Below are 14,669 nucleotides of genomic sequence, written 5' to 3' on the forward strand. Positions count from 1 at the left end.
ATTACAAGCGTGAGCTACCGCGCCCGGCCCTAAACGTCTTTAAAGTCTCCCACTCCTTTAATAGGGTCACTTCTGTGTACAGGCGGCCTCCTCGGGCTAAGCGTGGTGGCGTTCAAGGCTCCGAGACACAGACCCCTCCCGGTCACTCCCCGGGCCCAGGAACTCCTACTCATCCCTCAGACATCAGCTCGAAGGTTTCTTCTCCAAGAAGTTTGTCCAGGACTCGAGAAGTAGAGCCGCGAGCCTTCTCCCAGGAGCCCGGCGTTCCCCCATTGGGGCAGGGAATCAGCCCAGCAGCCAGCGCCGGGCCTTGTTGAGGCAGGGGCTCCTCGGAGGCGCGGGAAACCCGGAGAACGGGCGCAGTTACGGCGCACACGATGCGGGGCCTGCAAAGACACCGGGCGCCTGCTCCCCAGCGGGAAAACTGAGGCAAGGCAGAAGGCGCACTGCGGTTGGGGCGGCCGCGGAGACAGTCGCCGGGCTCCGCCCCGCCCCCGACAGCGCTTCCGGATCCGGCGTGGGCCGGAAGTGGGCGGGCGGCGGCGGCTGCGCGCGGAGGCGGTGGAGGAGGTGCTGGAGGAGCCGGGCGGCCACTTCCCGCCCCCGAGCCGGAGCCGGCGCGAGCGGAGCGGAGCCGAGATCGGGCCGCGAGGGGAGCCGGCTGAGCGGGCGCCGAGCTCCCGCCATGGCCCGGAACACGCTGTCCTCGCGCTTCCGCCGGGTGGACATCGACGAATTTGACGAGAACAAATTTGTGGACGAGCAGGAGGAGGCGGCGGCGGCGGCGGCAGAGCCAGGCCCGGACCCGAGCGAGGTGGACGGGCTTCTTCGGCAATATCCTTCCCTGGCGCGGCGGCCGGGCCTGCCCGCGGCCTTTCTCCCTGCCCACCTTCCTGATCCCTCTCGGGCCCTTCCGGACGGGCCTCCCCTATCCCCTACCCCCGGTCCCCTCAGGTCAGCCTCCTCGTCCCTGCCAACCCGGCTCCCCTAGGCCGTGCTTCCCCGAGTCCGGTCTCCCTGGGTCCCTCATCCCCGGCCCTGGCGCCTTCCTCGGCAGCGCAGCCCCGCAGGTCCCTGGACCCGGTGGACGGGCTCCCTCGCTGCCCCGCGCCCTCTTTCCCGCTTGCCTCCTCTTCCCCTCCTGCTGTCCCTTCCTGGGAGCCCCAGCACTCCGTCCCTCCCTTGCAGGAAATCGGGCCTGTGGCGGGGCTGGGTCCGCAGCAGGGCGGAGGTGAGCCGCATCTGAGTAACCGAGTGGTCAGGGAGGCTGGGGCGCGGTCCTCCGGGGCTTTCCGTGACGGGATTGCCGCACGGCCTGAAGATAGGTGGGTGGACGGCGGTGGGGAAGACGACCCGGGAGGAAGTGGAGGCGGCCGCCGTAGCTCAGCCCTGGGGTCTGAGGTTGTGCCTCTCTTCCCCCAAGTCAGTCTGACCCTCCCTCTTAATGCTGAGAAAGAGGGACCCTGTGGTTCCTCTGGACACCTTGGTGGTCTCGGCCACGCTCAACAAGTGAGTCTTAGCTCCCCTCGGTACCCTTCTGGTGCAGGAAGCAGTAGAAAAAACTAGTAGTTCAGAGCTAAGAAAACCAGACACCTTAAAGTGAAGTGTGAGAGTGGAGCCCCACGCCTGGAAATGACTGTTATTGTGGCCACAGAAAACAGCATTTAGAAAAGATTAAAAATAGAGGTGATTGTCACAGCCTTGCTTGGTCCCTTAGCCGCATGAGCGCAGGAAACTGACTTATTCTCACCGGAAGGATTTTGCTTTATTCAAACGCTGTTCCAGGAAGCGTGTCCCCTCCCCCTGCACTGGCCGGGGCAGGGTTGGAGGCCCCTGCTGTACATAAATCAGGTTCTCGGTGTTGAGCCAGTTGACTCAGCTTGGAAATTGGGGCCTGCTGCTTTGGGGGAGCCCAGCAGTGTTCCTCAGTGTGCCTTTAAAACGAAAACCTTCAGACTTGGTTTGAACCGGAATGTGTTTTCAGAAGTGGAGATTCCAGCTTGTAATTCCTGCCTCATCAGGATCTTCCAGTCTATCCTACTTATAAAATGGGGTCAAGGGAAGGGTCCGTGGAAGGGAAGGTTGGTTGTAGTCTGGTGCAGGTCCTGGTTCATGGACAGTCAGTGCTTCAAGGGCTCCAAGGTCAGGCCTTTGGCCCAGGACCCTGACTGAACAGATGAGGAGACCACGCCTGTCAGCTGCGGCTTTGCTCTGGGTGCAGAGGCTTGTTGAAGGTCGTGTCTTGGAACTCCCCTGCCTGGTGACAGGTTCCTTGAGGCTGCGTAGAGGCCTGGGCGCGGCACATCCCGAGATGGTCGTTTCTCCATTCATAGCAGCCTCAGAAACCTTGTTACCAAGGAGAGTGTTCCACTTGGGGCTGAGGAAAGGGAGGTTAGCTGATGAAGAGAACTGAAACCCTGGCAAATACGGGGCCCAGGTAGGGAGGAGAATGGAACTCATATTTGAGTCTCTATCATGTGCCAAGGATTGGGCTTACATTAGACCACTGAATTTAAAGTAGGAACTTCTGAATGTTTGAGGACAGGGGAGCAGAGAGACGGGTGGGTGGATTGGGGTGGGAAAGGGCAGAGAAGGGCCCTGTCCTGGGGCTGTAAAAGGAAGTGTGCGTGGCAGGAGACCACGAAGATGGAGTAGAAGGAACCCTGCTATGCATGGGCACACACCGCGCACTATCATGCTCTGGCTGTGTGACCTCGGATAGGTCACATGCCCTCTCACAACTCAGCATCCTCCTCTGTTATGTGGCAGACAGCCATGCTGGCTTCCTAGGTTCCGTAGGAGCCTCGTGGGCTAACATCAGCATCACTGGGCACACAGCAAGTGTCCCAGACATGCTCAGGTCTGCAGATAGAGTGGCGGCACGGGACTGTGGGAAGAGCTTGGGTGTGAGGGCCATGTAAATAGCTTAGTTTTGTGACCTTGGGCAGGCAGTTTCCGTTTTCTGAGCCTCAGTTCCATTGCCTTTAAAACGAGGTAACGATTATTGTCACAGGGGGTTTTGGAATGAGATGGCTTGTGAAAGCACCTGGCACAGGATCCGAGACATTGTGGCGATTTAAAAGTATTCGTTCCTCTCCTTCTCAGTGAAGCCGCTTCTGGACGTCTGGATCAGGGATCTGTCTAGAGCAGTGGTTTTGAGCGATTTTGTACCCTTCGCCTCCACCCCCAGGAAATTGGAGACATTTTGATGGTTTCAGCTTGGGGTTGCCACTGGAATCCAGTAGGCAGAGGCCTACGACACACAGCAAAGATCCCGCATCAGAGAATCCTGAGTCCACAGTGCCAGTTGTGCTGTGATTGAGGAAGATCTAGAGGAGACCAAGGGCTGGGCAGGGTTCTGCCAGCACCACAGCCTGTTCTCTGAAAGGGCCTAAAGCCAGCCAAGTATGAGCACTGGCCTCAGGAATGATAGGTGATTTCAGGGAGGCCCTCCCTGCACCCCAGATCTCCCAGCTGCTGAAGGTCCTCACCCATCAATGGGCCGAGTGATTGCTGGACACACGGTGCTGAGCGTTAATTCCACAGCAGGGGCTTTCTGCCCCCGTGGACTAGTTTTATCCCTGCCCTTCCCCATCCATCATCGGAATGATTTTCTTTGTCTGTTGTGCCAGGTTTACATGAAGAGCAAGTGAGCCTATGTTTCCTGTTCAGCCTCTGGGATCCTGCTTCTTGCTTTAGGGACACCACATTAGAAAAGAGTTGCAAGGTGGAGGTTATCTGTGGCTGATAGCAGACTGGCCTTGTTTGGATGGGGAAAAGGAACTCCAAAGCTGAAAGACAGAGGGGCTGGGCTGCCTCTCCAGTGTGGAAGGTGGATCAGAGCCAAGCAGGGAGCTGGGGAACCAGGGCTGGGAGTGGCTTGCCTGGTGGCGCCGACCCAGCTCACTCAAGATGGAGCTCACACTGGGGAAGCCAGGAGATTCAGCTCTGCTCCGAAGGCCCTTCCTGTCTGCACGTGGGTATCACTGCATGAAGAGGAGTAGAGACCCGATTGGGCAGAAGCCATTCCTTGTTCTATTTTTGAAGCTTTTTGGCTGAAGCCAGTGTTTCACATGAGGAAAGTTGGCTGATGTAATTTAGTTTAAAATAGGTGTCACCTTTGGGGACCTAACCCAGATTGTAATTTTCTTTTGCATGCTGGGTATTCAGAACTCAGCAAAGAATATATTGTCAGGACTGCAGCTGAGGTCGTGGGGAGGGGTGGAGATTGGCTCATTGTTGGCAGAAGCTTCTTTTAGATGATAAACTCTTTCCTGGAAACAGTTGGGACCTCACTGATATCGATGGCTCTTAGAAGTTTTAGTACATCTTAATTTCCTTTATAGTTTAATTGATAAAGAGCATTGATGAAAAGTTAGGAAGTCTCCTTTTCCCTTTTTTAGAATGGGAACAATCCCCGGTTCACATGTACTGTTTCTGTGAGGATCCAGGCAGGTGCAAGTGAGCACACAATGGTTTTACAGCAAGCTCCCCTTCCAGGGCAGTTGCTTTGAGGGGGAAGGTAGAGGGAGGAAGAAGGAGGGTTTGCACGGTTGGCAGAGGTGCCCTGCACCCTCTGCGGGCTGTAAACACCTGCCCTCCTGGAAGCCGTGGAAGGTGGGTGGTATGGATGAGATCCTGTCTGACTCTGTTCCCTGAGCTGTTTCTGAAGTGAGCTTGTTAATGAGAGTGTGGATGTGCTTGAGCCTAGCCATCCTTAACTGGTGGCGATCACAGGGGACATGCTTCGGGCATTCCACGCAGCCTTGCGGAACTCTCCTGTCAACACCAAGAATCAAGCTGTGAAGGTAAAGGGGTGGCATGCGGCTCTGCTGGGTGCTGTTGGGACCAGAGCTGTGGGTGTCTGCCCAGTGTGAGCTCCTGGGGGCTCTGGCCGGCATCTGTTTCATTCGCACCAGGGGAGTGAGTTGGCACTGGGCAGTGCCTCCACGGAAGCCTCCTGGCACTCCCTAGATGGCGAGGCTCCTCCAACATCAAAGCTGTCAGTGTTTATAAGAGAAACTCCCCACAGAAGCCTTCACTCCCGCTCAGGGCCTCGTAGGCTGAGAAGTCAGCCTGGCCCCGGCTGATGCAGAACACTGATGACTTCTGTAGCCTGTGGTGCCTGTGCTCTTACACGCTGTTGAATAGGCTTCACCCAAGGATTTTAAGTACCTGTATGATTTCCTACCTTCTAAAAACTTCCCACCTTCTAAATTGTGCTTCTGCATCACGAAGGCTAAAATTTGGTTCAGGGAAAGGGTCTCCCTGCAGCTGGGATTCTGGCAGCTGTGACAGCATCTTGATGTCACCCATGGCTGCACCTGCAGAGTTCCGGGGACTGGCCCCACCCTTCCTGGGTGTGAACATGAGGGACGCTGCAGCCAAGTCAGCCTGGTTTTACTTTTATTTTTTAATAGATCTTCACCATTGTGGAGTATAATAAGGCCTTATTGGTGTCATCTAAAACAGTGATAGGCTGGGTGCCGTGGCTAATGCCTGTAATCCCAGCACTTTGGGAGGTGGGAGGATCGCCTGAGCTCGGGAGTTTGAGACCAGCCTGGGCAACATAGTGAGACCTTGTCTGTACTAAAAATTTAAAAAAAAAAAAAAAGATGTTGTGGCGTGTGCCTGTAGCCATAACTGAGGTGGGAGGATGGCTTGAGCCTGGAACAGGCTGCAGTGAGCCAAGATTGCACCACTGCACTCCAGCCTAGGCAGCAGAGCGAGACCCTGCCCCTCCCTCCCTCTCTCCGTCTCTCCCTCTCTTTCTCCCTCTTTTTTCTTTTCTCTCTCACACAATAATTGTCCTAGTAAACAACTTATTCCCCCCAAAGTACGTAGAATAACTTGTTGGCATAAACAAAGGATACTTTGAAATTTAAATCCACAGAAGACCTTCTAGCCTGCTTATTTTAACCATCCTGGACTATTTCGAAACTGGGTAGTGTTTCTGGTGATCAGTGTCCTTGCTTTGGTGTGGGGCACAGCAGTGCCAGCACAGCTCTGGGTCTTACTTGCTCTTTTTCGTCTGCAGGAAAGAGCCCAGGGTGTGGTGCTCAAAGTGCTCACAAACTTCAAGAGCAGCGAGATTGAGCAGGCTGTGCAGTCACTGGACAGAAACGGCATTGACTTGTTAATGAAGTACATTTATAAAGGCTTTGAGAAGCCCACAGAAAATAGCAGCGCAGTGCTGCTCCAGTGGCATGAAAAGGTACGTGAATGCTGCCACACGCCAGGTGAGCCACCGGGCTTGCCCCGGGCTTCAATCAGCAGGCCAGATTTTCCAGAATAAACGTCGGATGGTCTGATAGGCATGTGGGGTCAGAGGGTGAGCCCTAACCTGGGACATCTGGTCACTTCCCTCTCTCAAGGAAGCTCCTGGTAGGGACCTGCTGTCTCTGGTCATTGCAGTTACTTTTTTCCTTTTTAGCTGCTGATTATGCCAGGTGAGACAGGGTGCTTTTGGTAGAGGACATGGGGGCAGATAGCCTGGCATGGTATGGTGGCTGGGGAGTCTAGGTAGGAAGGGGGCTTGCTGGTTGGTTGGGGCTTCATGATATTTGCAGTGGTGGAGGCAATCGTCGGGAGTTCTTAAGGGTCCTCTGGACAGCTCTAAGGGCTTCCTGCCCTGGCCTCAGTCTTACCAGGCCAGAGCACACAGTGGGCAGAAACCTCAACCTCACTTAATATGGCCTTCGTCCAGGTGAAGCAGAAAGAGCTGTCTGCCTTTCTCGTGGGTCCATGTGAGAGCAAGGCCTTTGGCAAGTCTGTGTCCTGCCTGTACCATTGCAGCTGCCTCCCACACCCTCCCCAGCACACCCCTAGTGCCACAGTAAGCACGCCCACCATTAAAGCAGACCAGGCAGTTACTAACACACCAGCCTTCCTGAGAGGCTCAGTGCTGAGTGGGAAGATAGGGGTTTTACTGCGGGCCATTCCTTAAGGTGGTGTGGGTGCTGGGTTGTGGCTGTGGCCTTAGGTCTGCCAGTGGGTGTGCTGTGCCTTCTTGGCCTCCCCTCTCCTGGGTGAGAAGGAAGTGAACAAGTCCCCTGTCTGATGGGGAGGCCAGGACCTTTCGTCCCTTTAAGGCAGCTTGGTGCCTGCCAGCCACCTTAACAGGCGGCACTCAGTGAGCTTGTGTGCATCTGTAATGTCAGCTCTTGGGGAGGCTGACACAGGAGGATCGCTGGAGCCCAGGAGTTGGGGACCAGCCCAGGCAATGTAGTGAGACTCCATCTCTACAAAAAATATTAAATTAGGCCAGGCACAGTGGCTTATGCCTGTAATCCCAGCACTTTGGAAGGCAGAGGCAGGTGGATGACCTGAGGTCAAGGAGTTCAAGACCAGCCTGGCCAATATGGTGAAACGCTGTCTTAACTAAAAATACGAAAATTAGCTGGGCATGGTGGTGGGCTCCTGTAATCCCAGCTACTTGGGAGGCTGAGGCAGGATAATTGCTTGAACTGGAGAGATGAAGGTTGCAGTGAACCGAGATGGTGCCATTGCACTCCAGCCTGGGTGACAAGTGAAACTGTCTCAAAAATAATAAAATACATTAGCAGGGCACGGTGCTGCACACCTGTGGTCCCAGCTACTCAGGAGGATGCTTGCGCTCAGGAGGTCAAGCCTGTGCAATGAGCTGCGATCTGGGCAGCAGAGCGAGACCCTGTCTCAAAAGGGAAACTCGAGGGGTTCTGCATTGTGTGCTTGGTGACAGTGTTCTCAAGCCAGTTCTCCCCGAGAGCTGGTAGCTCTCAGGAGCTGTGGCTCCAGCACAGGGAAGATTCCCTAGAATGTGCTGTGTCTCAGGAATCCTGGTTCAAGGGTCTGTCAGGATTTAGGTCAGAGGATGCCCCGCCTCCCCAGCAAGCCAGGCTCCCCTTTGGCCAGCCAGGTCTCATCTGATACATGTTCTTTTCCTGCCCCCACAGGCCTTAGCAGTAGGAGGACTAGGCTCCATTATAAGAGTTCTTACAGCAAGAAAGACTGTTTAAAAAATTAAAAGACTCACGTTACCTTGAGAAGAATTCTGGATGCCCAGGCTGGTGAAGAAGGGATTGACAATGGACCATGTTCCTAGGAACTCCCAACTAAACTATTTCAGGACATGTATCTGCTGAAATGTATTTTATTTTCAAGGTGGAGGGGAAGATCGTCTGTTTCCTAAATCCTGTGCAGGATCTGAGTCTATGCCTTTGTCTCCGAGTACTGCAGAACTGACATTTTGTCTATGAGTGGTGGCTGGCATTGGTCAGGCACACCTGTGTGCACTGGGGGAGGGATGGTTTGGGCAGGTGCAGATCCAAGGGCTGTGGTAAATGGGAGAGCTCGTGTTTTTGAAGTGGGAAAAACCAAGAGTTTGTACAGACATCCTGTCTTCCAGAGGAGGACGCTCTTGGGCTCATTGTAAAGTGCCTGCTGCATCAATAAAGCTCTTGGCTTATTAGTATATACATTGCGGTGTGTTTTCATGTATGCAAACAAATGGTAATGACAGGGAGGGTAATGAATGAGAGTTCAGTTGTTCCAGAAACTTGATGTGGGAGGAGTAGACCTGTGTCCGTTGAGCCGCACGCCCCTGAGAGCGAGTATGGCAATCCACAGGCCCTCCGCCATAGCAGGACGCCAGCCCTGGCCTCGGAGCTGCCAGCTGCGGCGGCGAGGTGTTTGCTGAGTAACTATTTATTGTTTCTTACTCCTTTGATTTGTATGTAATTTTGGAGCTTATTTAATTTAATAAAAAGTGCCAAACATTTAATGATTGCTCTAGGCTTTAAAAGTCTTCGGTTTGTGGGACTGTACTTGGAATCGTTTGAGGGCGGGCCTCAGATGTGCCTGGTCACGTCTCCTGATGCTGGGTGGGCTGTGCCGCAGAACTCTTACTGCCGCATGGACACGTTTTCTTTAAACAACTAAACGTCAGAAATGGAGAGCAATCAGCCAGTAGGTAGATAGAAAGCATACTTTTGTTCGCAATCACCACTAACAGAGCCTCTCTGAAGGACAAAAATGTGTTTCTCTCCTTTTTAGCACATGCAACTGCAGCTTGCATTCTGTTAAAGGTCAGGGCCCCATTCACACTCCTGAGGCTCCTCTGGGTCATACAGCCTTTGGATATAGACTTTGACCAAAGTGGCACATCCTGCCCTCCTCAGCCCCTCTGCAGAATCACTGCAATTTGTAGGGAGTAGGACGAGGATGTTGGCTTCATTAAATCACCTATATTTATTCACCCAAATCCAGTCTGGGGAGGTTCTTTCTGAAAGGCAAACATTCTCTAGCCCTTGAAGTTGGCCTTGTAGTGTTAAATATGAGACACAAAATACCACATTTAACGAGTCAAAGAAATACCAAATTACAGCAAGTAAAATCCATCGTAGTTGCATCTGGATTGAAGAGCTTTAATCAAAAAGTGTATTGCACCACAGATGAATTTTCTACAGCAGTTTTCAAGAATACAATTCCTATTTACAACATTGAAGGAGAGCTCAAGATCCAACGCTCATATAAAGGGCTATGTATCCCATCTATCACAGAACGTTTTATACAGGTCAAAGTGCATTAGATCACTTAGCGTATTTACTCCACTCTTCCTCTTAAAGCTGAAGGAAATTCAACATGCAGGAGGAAAGCCTACTCAGTGAATCCTCCCTACAGTGAGTACAGACAGGAACAGGCCCCACAGCTACACCTAAAACTGCCAAGGAGTGGGGCCTGGGATGTGTAGGGGCGTTAAAGGGCCGGAGAAGCCACGGAGGCAGCGGACGGCTTCCGTGGAAGTGTAGCTGCCTTTGGCAGGCTGTGAGCTACCCAGTCTTGGAGATTATTTCCTGAAACGGTTGAAAAAGGAAATCCTACTCTGAACAAAAGTTACCTCTTACCCATCAAAATTGCAGAACAGAAGAGATTCTGTTTTGTGTTCCCACCAGGTAAATGGAAATCCGCATTCTAAACAAGGGACAACTGTGTCTGCAAGGAGAAGCCAGATGAGGCAGGCAGTCACTGGAGAAGGGGGCCTTTGGTGGGCAGAGCCTGAGCTGGGACTAAGGAGATGCTGCCCTGGCTTGGTTCTTCATGGAAATTTCATTAGGTTAACGTTGCAGATTTGTGTTTTTCTGTAATATACATTTTACATAACTATTTTGGCCCTAAGAATGAATGAGAAATACAACTTTCCATTATACGTTGTATATACCTATTTTGGCCCTAAGAATGAATGAGAAATACAACTTTCCATCACTGGAGCGGGGATAATAAATTTAGGAGCTCCCGTTATTAATTCAGTTTATTTAGCCAGTGTAACTTTCATGAAACAATAAATGGTTTCCTTTTAAGAGTCAATATTGTGGCTTTTCCAGAACCAATATGTTCCCTTTCCTCAGTAAGGAGGAATCCATAAAACAAGTTTTTCTTGGTTACTACCAGAGTCATGTGCATGCTACAAGTGCTGCAGCCAGCTGGGGGCTGTCTGGGTGCCAGACATGGGTGTAGTGCCATTTTAAATATTTTGGGTGGGATGAGGGAGAAAGAGTGGCTCCACATGCAAGGCAGACTGCCCCAATGTCTCGACCAAGGCTAGGGCACAGCTGCTGCTTCACTGGATACGGCAGAGCACGTCTTCAGTGAAAGATGGGTCATCTGCATTGCCCAGCGGCAGCACAGCGCAGAATCAAGACAAAGCACATGAGACCCCCTGGTGCTTCAGAGGGAGCGGCGCCAGAGTGCAAGTGAGATGACAAAGGAACGGGAATCCTAGTTTTAGGAAGAATTTCCTCTGGACGCTCTGATTTTAAGAACATCAGTTAAATGGATTTTATAATACAGAAGACATGTTTATAATAATGAAGAACTTTAGCTATAAAAAATAGTTTAAAATGGTTTACCAGCAACCTATCCAAAACAAGTACATTCATTAAAAAGGCAATTGAGTGTATTTGGTACTATACTTAGGGTCTTTTCATGTATTTGCTAGTTTTCTTAAAGTGGAGATACCGTCAAAAAGGTGCATATCCCCCATTCATCCACACCGGCCCTTAAAGATGGGTCCTCTAAAGTTACAGGTGGTTTGAGAGACAAGGTGAAAGAATGTGTTCTTGAGAGGAAGGGATAAAAAGTTTCTAACTCATCTGAATTTTTAAAGACCACTCACGGAGTTGGCTGTTACTGGAGAAGCAGGTGGGTCTGGCCTGCCAGGCAGCATCTCAAAGGGCCGTCTCTACCTCCCGCATTGCTACATGACGACTCAGGTGTGCCTGCCAGATGCTGATGGCTTCAGCTGTAAGTGCTAACGTGAAGTTAGAGGATTCAGGTGCAGACGGGGTGCTGGCTGGAGCTGGGATATTAGCAGCACTGTGGAAATCTGGGTAGTGCCAGAACCCTCCTGTTTGGTGACCAGAATGACAGGATCAGCTACCCCCTGAGGTTCATGTCAGCCTGCAGGGAAGTGGGCCTTAGTCTTGTAAACAATGTTTAGACGCTTGTACAAAATACTGCAGTTACAGTGATTAAAAACCCACCCAGACTGGTGTGTCAGTGTTCTTTTCATAGAAAAAGTGTCAACTCCCGGAGCTCCATCCTTGGGTAGTCCCTCCTAGGACCATGGTATCCGAGGATTTGAGATAGATGGCCGGATGCTGCCCTTGGGAGCTGGTTTGGACCCAAACCATGACATCTGCATTTGAACAGAAAAGGCTTCTGAGATGCAAATCTGGACTTGGTGCCAGGGAAACTGAAGAACCCCTCCCCTCCCCTGAGCCTGTTACTCCTGCCCCCCCAGGCATCCTGCCTCTGGCTTGGAGCAGAGCAAGAAGATGGTGTCAGTAACCAGCCGGCAGGCCCATGCTCAGTACGGGAGGGAAATGAGAGGAAAACACTGAGTTGACAGGGCAAAGTAGTGGAATTGTAGGTAATTTTTCCTTTAGCGCATTTATGCAGACACTTTTGGAATTTTTTTGAGTGCTCAGCAAGACCTGGAGCTCTCGATAAAGTGCTATCAATGAAAATGCTTTGAAAAATATGTGGCCTGTTGGTCAAGTACGGCACAAACATTTGGGCACAAAGGGTGTCATCACTAAAAAGTGCCTGGATCAAGTTCATCCAAAAGCAGCCAAGCTGACCATGCAGCTGTGCTCGTTACCTACATTTGGGGGTAGGGCTAAGGGGGTCTTCAGCTGTTACTGCTGGGATGACTGACAATATATTTTGGAAGCTGGAACAGTAGACCAGAGAATCCTACCTTATATTCCAGGGTTTCTTTGAGCATGTTCTCTTCCTCTTGGGAAAAGTTCAGCAACACTGACACAGCTTTTATGAGATGAAAAGCCTGAAACAGTAAGTTTTGCTGCCATAGGCCTTGCTGGAGGTGGGGGTGGGGTGGGGGTGGGGGGGCTAAATGGCAGCACTTCCTGCTTTCTTTGGTTAGCAGGACCAGGTGGTGGTAATGTTCTGGCACTCTGAGGTTTGGCAGCAGTGATAGGTTCTTCCTCTCCCTGCATCCTCGGGCCTAGCAGGCTTAAGGGAACTTCCCCAGCAGCTACGCCCACTCTTTGGCGGGACCCAGGAGCAATGGACAGATTCCGTTCCGGGCCTCTGGCCTCGGCACCCAGGCCAGGATTTAGAAGTGGAGCCTGCATCTCCCACCAGGAGCCGACTCCTGCACGGCCTCTCCCGCCCGCTGCTCACTCTGCAGGCCAACGCCAGTGGGAGAAATGACTGAGCGCCCACGTGGAGTCAAGTCAGGATGTATGAGGGAATGGGGGAAATGGGCTGCCGAATAGACTGTAGGGTGAGGCCTCAATACCCAAAAGAAACCTGGAAAGCCCTTTACCTCAGATTCTCGACAGGACATGAATTTTAAAACCACATGCTTAAGGTACTCAAAGTTGATCTCGCGGGCATCCGTCAGGTCAGCGTTATTCGTGACAGAAGGTGCCATGTTTGCCATCTCAGGTCCAGGTTTCTCCCGGACTTCAAAGAGCTCATTATCGGGTCTGATTTTCTGAAAAACCAATGAGAAGATGCTAGACTGAACCCTCTGAGGCAGGTGGAAAAATCCCACAGGAGATTGACCTTGTCTGGGCTATGATCACCATCACAGGGCAAAAAGGGCCATCATTTGAGGAATTCAAGACATTCCCTTATCCATGGCAAGAACGCATGTACGTACACACACACACACACACACACACACACACTGGCAGGCCGTCCCACCAGCTAACATTGGACTGCCCAGCGACGCCTTGCAATCAATCAATCAGTTGGGTGGAGAAAGCATCGGCAGGCATCGAGGGACCCCTGGCTGGGCACAAGCAGCAGCGGGAGGAGGCTGGGAAGCAGGGCCAGCTCCCGTGCAGGCACTCACCAGCTCCTTCTGTAGAGTCTTCCGGAGCTCCAGCATCCGCTGCTGCATCTGCTTTATGGTCTGCGACAAGCCCCACCCCACAGAAAGCCAATCATTAGATGCATGTTTCACCAAAGGAAACAGACCCAAACATCCAGCAGGATCCCCTGTACACCTGTGAGGAGCCTCTGCCCTAATAAGTCCTCCTGAGGATGATCAGCTGTTGCACACAGGTGCGTATGACTGTGGGCTGTCATCCCTCCTGGGCCACTTCGTTCACACACTTGAGTCTCCAGGTCCCACGGGGGCCACCGAGTGGCCACAGAGCCTCTGTGCGGACATGAGTACCCCACTGCTGGCTACCCCTTCCCAGGGGCTTGGTCCTCCACACACAGTCCCTGGGAAGGGGTGGCCAGCACTGGGGTACTCATGTCTGCAAAGAGGGACTGTGGCCAGGACTGTGGCCAGAACAGGAAATGGCTCTGACTATAGATTTTGCCCTCCGAATTCAATTTTCTTTTCTTTCTTTCTTTCTTTTTTTTTTTTTGAGACAGAGTCTCTCTCTGTCATCCAGGATGGAGTGCAGTGGCACGATCTCGGCCCACTGCAACCTCTATCTCCCAGGTTCAAGCGATTCTCCTGCCTCAGCCTCCTGTGTAGCTGGGATTACAGGTATGTACCACCAAGCCTGGCTGATTTTTGTGTTTTTAGTAGAGACAGGGTTTCACCATGTTGGCCAGGCTGGTCTCAAATTCCTGCCCTTGTGATCTACCCACGTCGGCCTCCCAGAGTGCTGGGATTACAGGTGTGAGCCACTGAGCCGGGCCCAGAATTCGATTTTTATGCTGTGAACCCCAAGTAGGATACTTAGGCGAGGACTTACAATTCTCATCACCACTGCTCTCCTGAAATACATTAATAATCTGCAATGCTTATTTTGAATAGCCTAAATAGATCATAGTTTTTCTGCACAATTCATTTTTAGATAAATAATACAGAAAATAATTTATTTTCTTTTTTTTTTTTTTTGAGACAGAATCTTGCTCTTGCCCAGGCTGGAGTACAGTGATACAATCTTGGCTCACTGTAACCTCCACCTCCCAGGTTAAAGTGATTCTCCTGCCTCAGCCTCCCGAGTAGCTGAGATTACAGGCGTGTACCACCATGCCTGGCTAATTTTTTGTATTTTTAGTAGAGAGGGGGTTTCACCATGTTGGCAGGCTGGTCTCAAACTCCTGACCTCAGTGATCTACCTGCTTCAGCCTCCCACGGTGCTGGGATTACAGGTGTGAGCCACTTTTTTTTTTCTTTTTTTTTGAGACAGAGT

The 14,669-nt window shown here is 51.8% G+C and overlaps 2 protein-coding genes across 6 annotated transcripts in view; one reads left to right on the forward strand and one right to left on the reverse strand.

Annotated features, from left to right (window-relative positions):
- Positions 1–526: 526 nt before the first annotated feature.
- Positions 527–8,761, forward strand: ARPC5L (actin related protein 2/3 complex subunit 5 like). Its single transcript, XM_010351373.3, has 4 exons — positions 527–834; positions 4,736–4,808; positions 6,038–6,214; positions 7,935–8,761. Exons 1-4 carry the CDS (start codon positions 686–688, stop codon positions 7,995–7,997), a joined length of 462 nt encoding a protein of 153 aa, XP_010349675.2. The 5' UTR covers positions 527–685; the 3' UTR covers positions 7,998–8,761.
- A 607-nt stretch (positions 8,762–9,368) lies between these two features.
- Positions 9,369–14,669, reverse strand: part of GOLGA1 (golgin A1) — a 70,902-nt gene continuing 65,601 nt past the window's right edge. For all 5 annotated transcript variants that reach the window (XM_003940631.3, XM_074395331.1, XM_074395330.1 and 2 more), the window contains 4 exons: positions 13,364–13,423; positions 12,830–13,000; positions 12,239–12,325; positions 9,369–11,674 (listed from right to left, as the gene is read on the reverse strand). In XM_003940631.3, the coding sequence (XP_003940680.1) occupies positions 11,594–11,674; positions 12,239–12,325; positions 12,830–13,000; positions 13,364–13,423 (399 nt within the window). In that variant the 3' untranslated portion in view covers positions 9,369–11,593. The remainder of the gene's footprint in view (positions 11,675–12,238; positions 12,326–12,829; positions 13,001–13,363; positions 13,424–14,669) is intronic.

Source organism: Saimiri boliviensis, chromosome 2 (assembly GCF_048565385.1).
Source record: "Saimiri boliviensis isolate mSaiBol1 chromosome 2, mSaiBol1.pri, whole genome shotgun sequence".
NCBI classification, from domain to species: Eukaryota; Metazoa; Chordata; class Mammalia; order Primates; family Cebidae; genus Saimiri; species Saimiri boliviensis.

What these genes read in the sequence shown, in the direction of transcription:
- ARPC5L (XM_010351373.3), top strand. Translation starts at nt 686, where the DNA reads ATGGCCCGGAACACGCTGTCCTCGCGCTTCCGCCGGGTGGACATCGAC. An exon ending in CCAAGAATCAAGCTGTGAAG is followed by an intron (nt 4,809 to 6,037) that starts GTAAAGGGGTGG and finishes TTTCGTCTGCAG; the next exon opens with GAAAGAGCCCAGGGTGTGGT. An exon ending in TGCTCCAGTGGCATGAAAAG is followed by an intron (nt 6,215 to 7,934) that starts GTACGTGAATGC and finishes CTGCCCCCACAG; the next exon opens with GCCTTAGCAGTAGGAGGACT.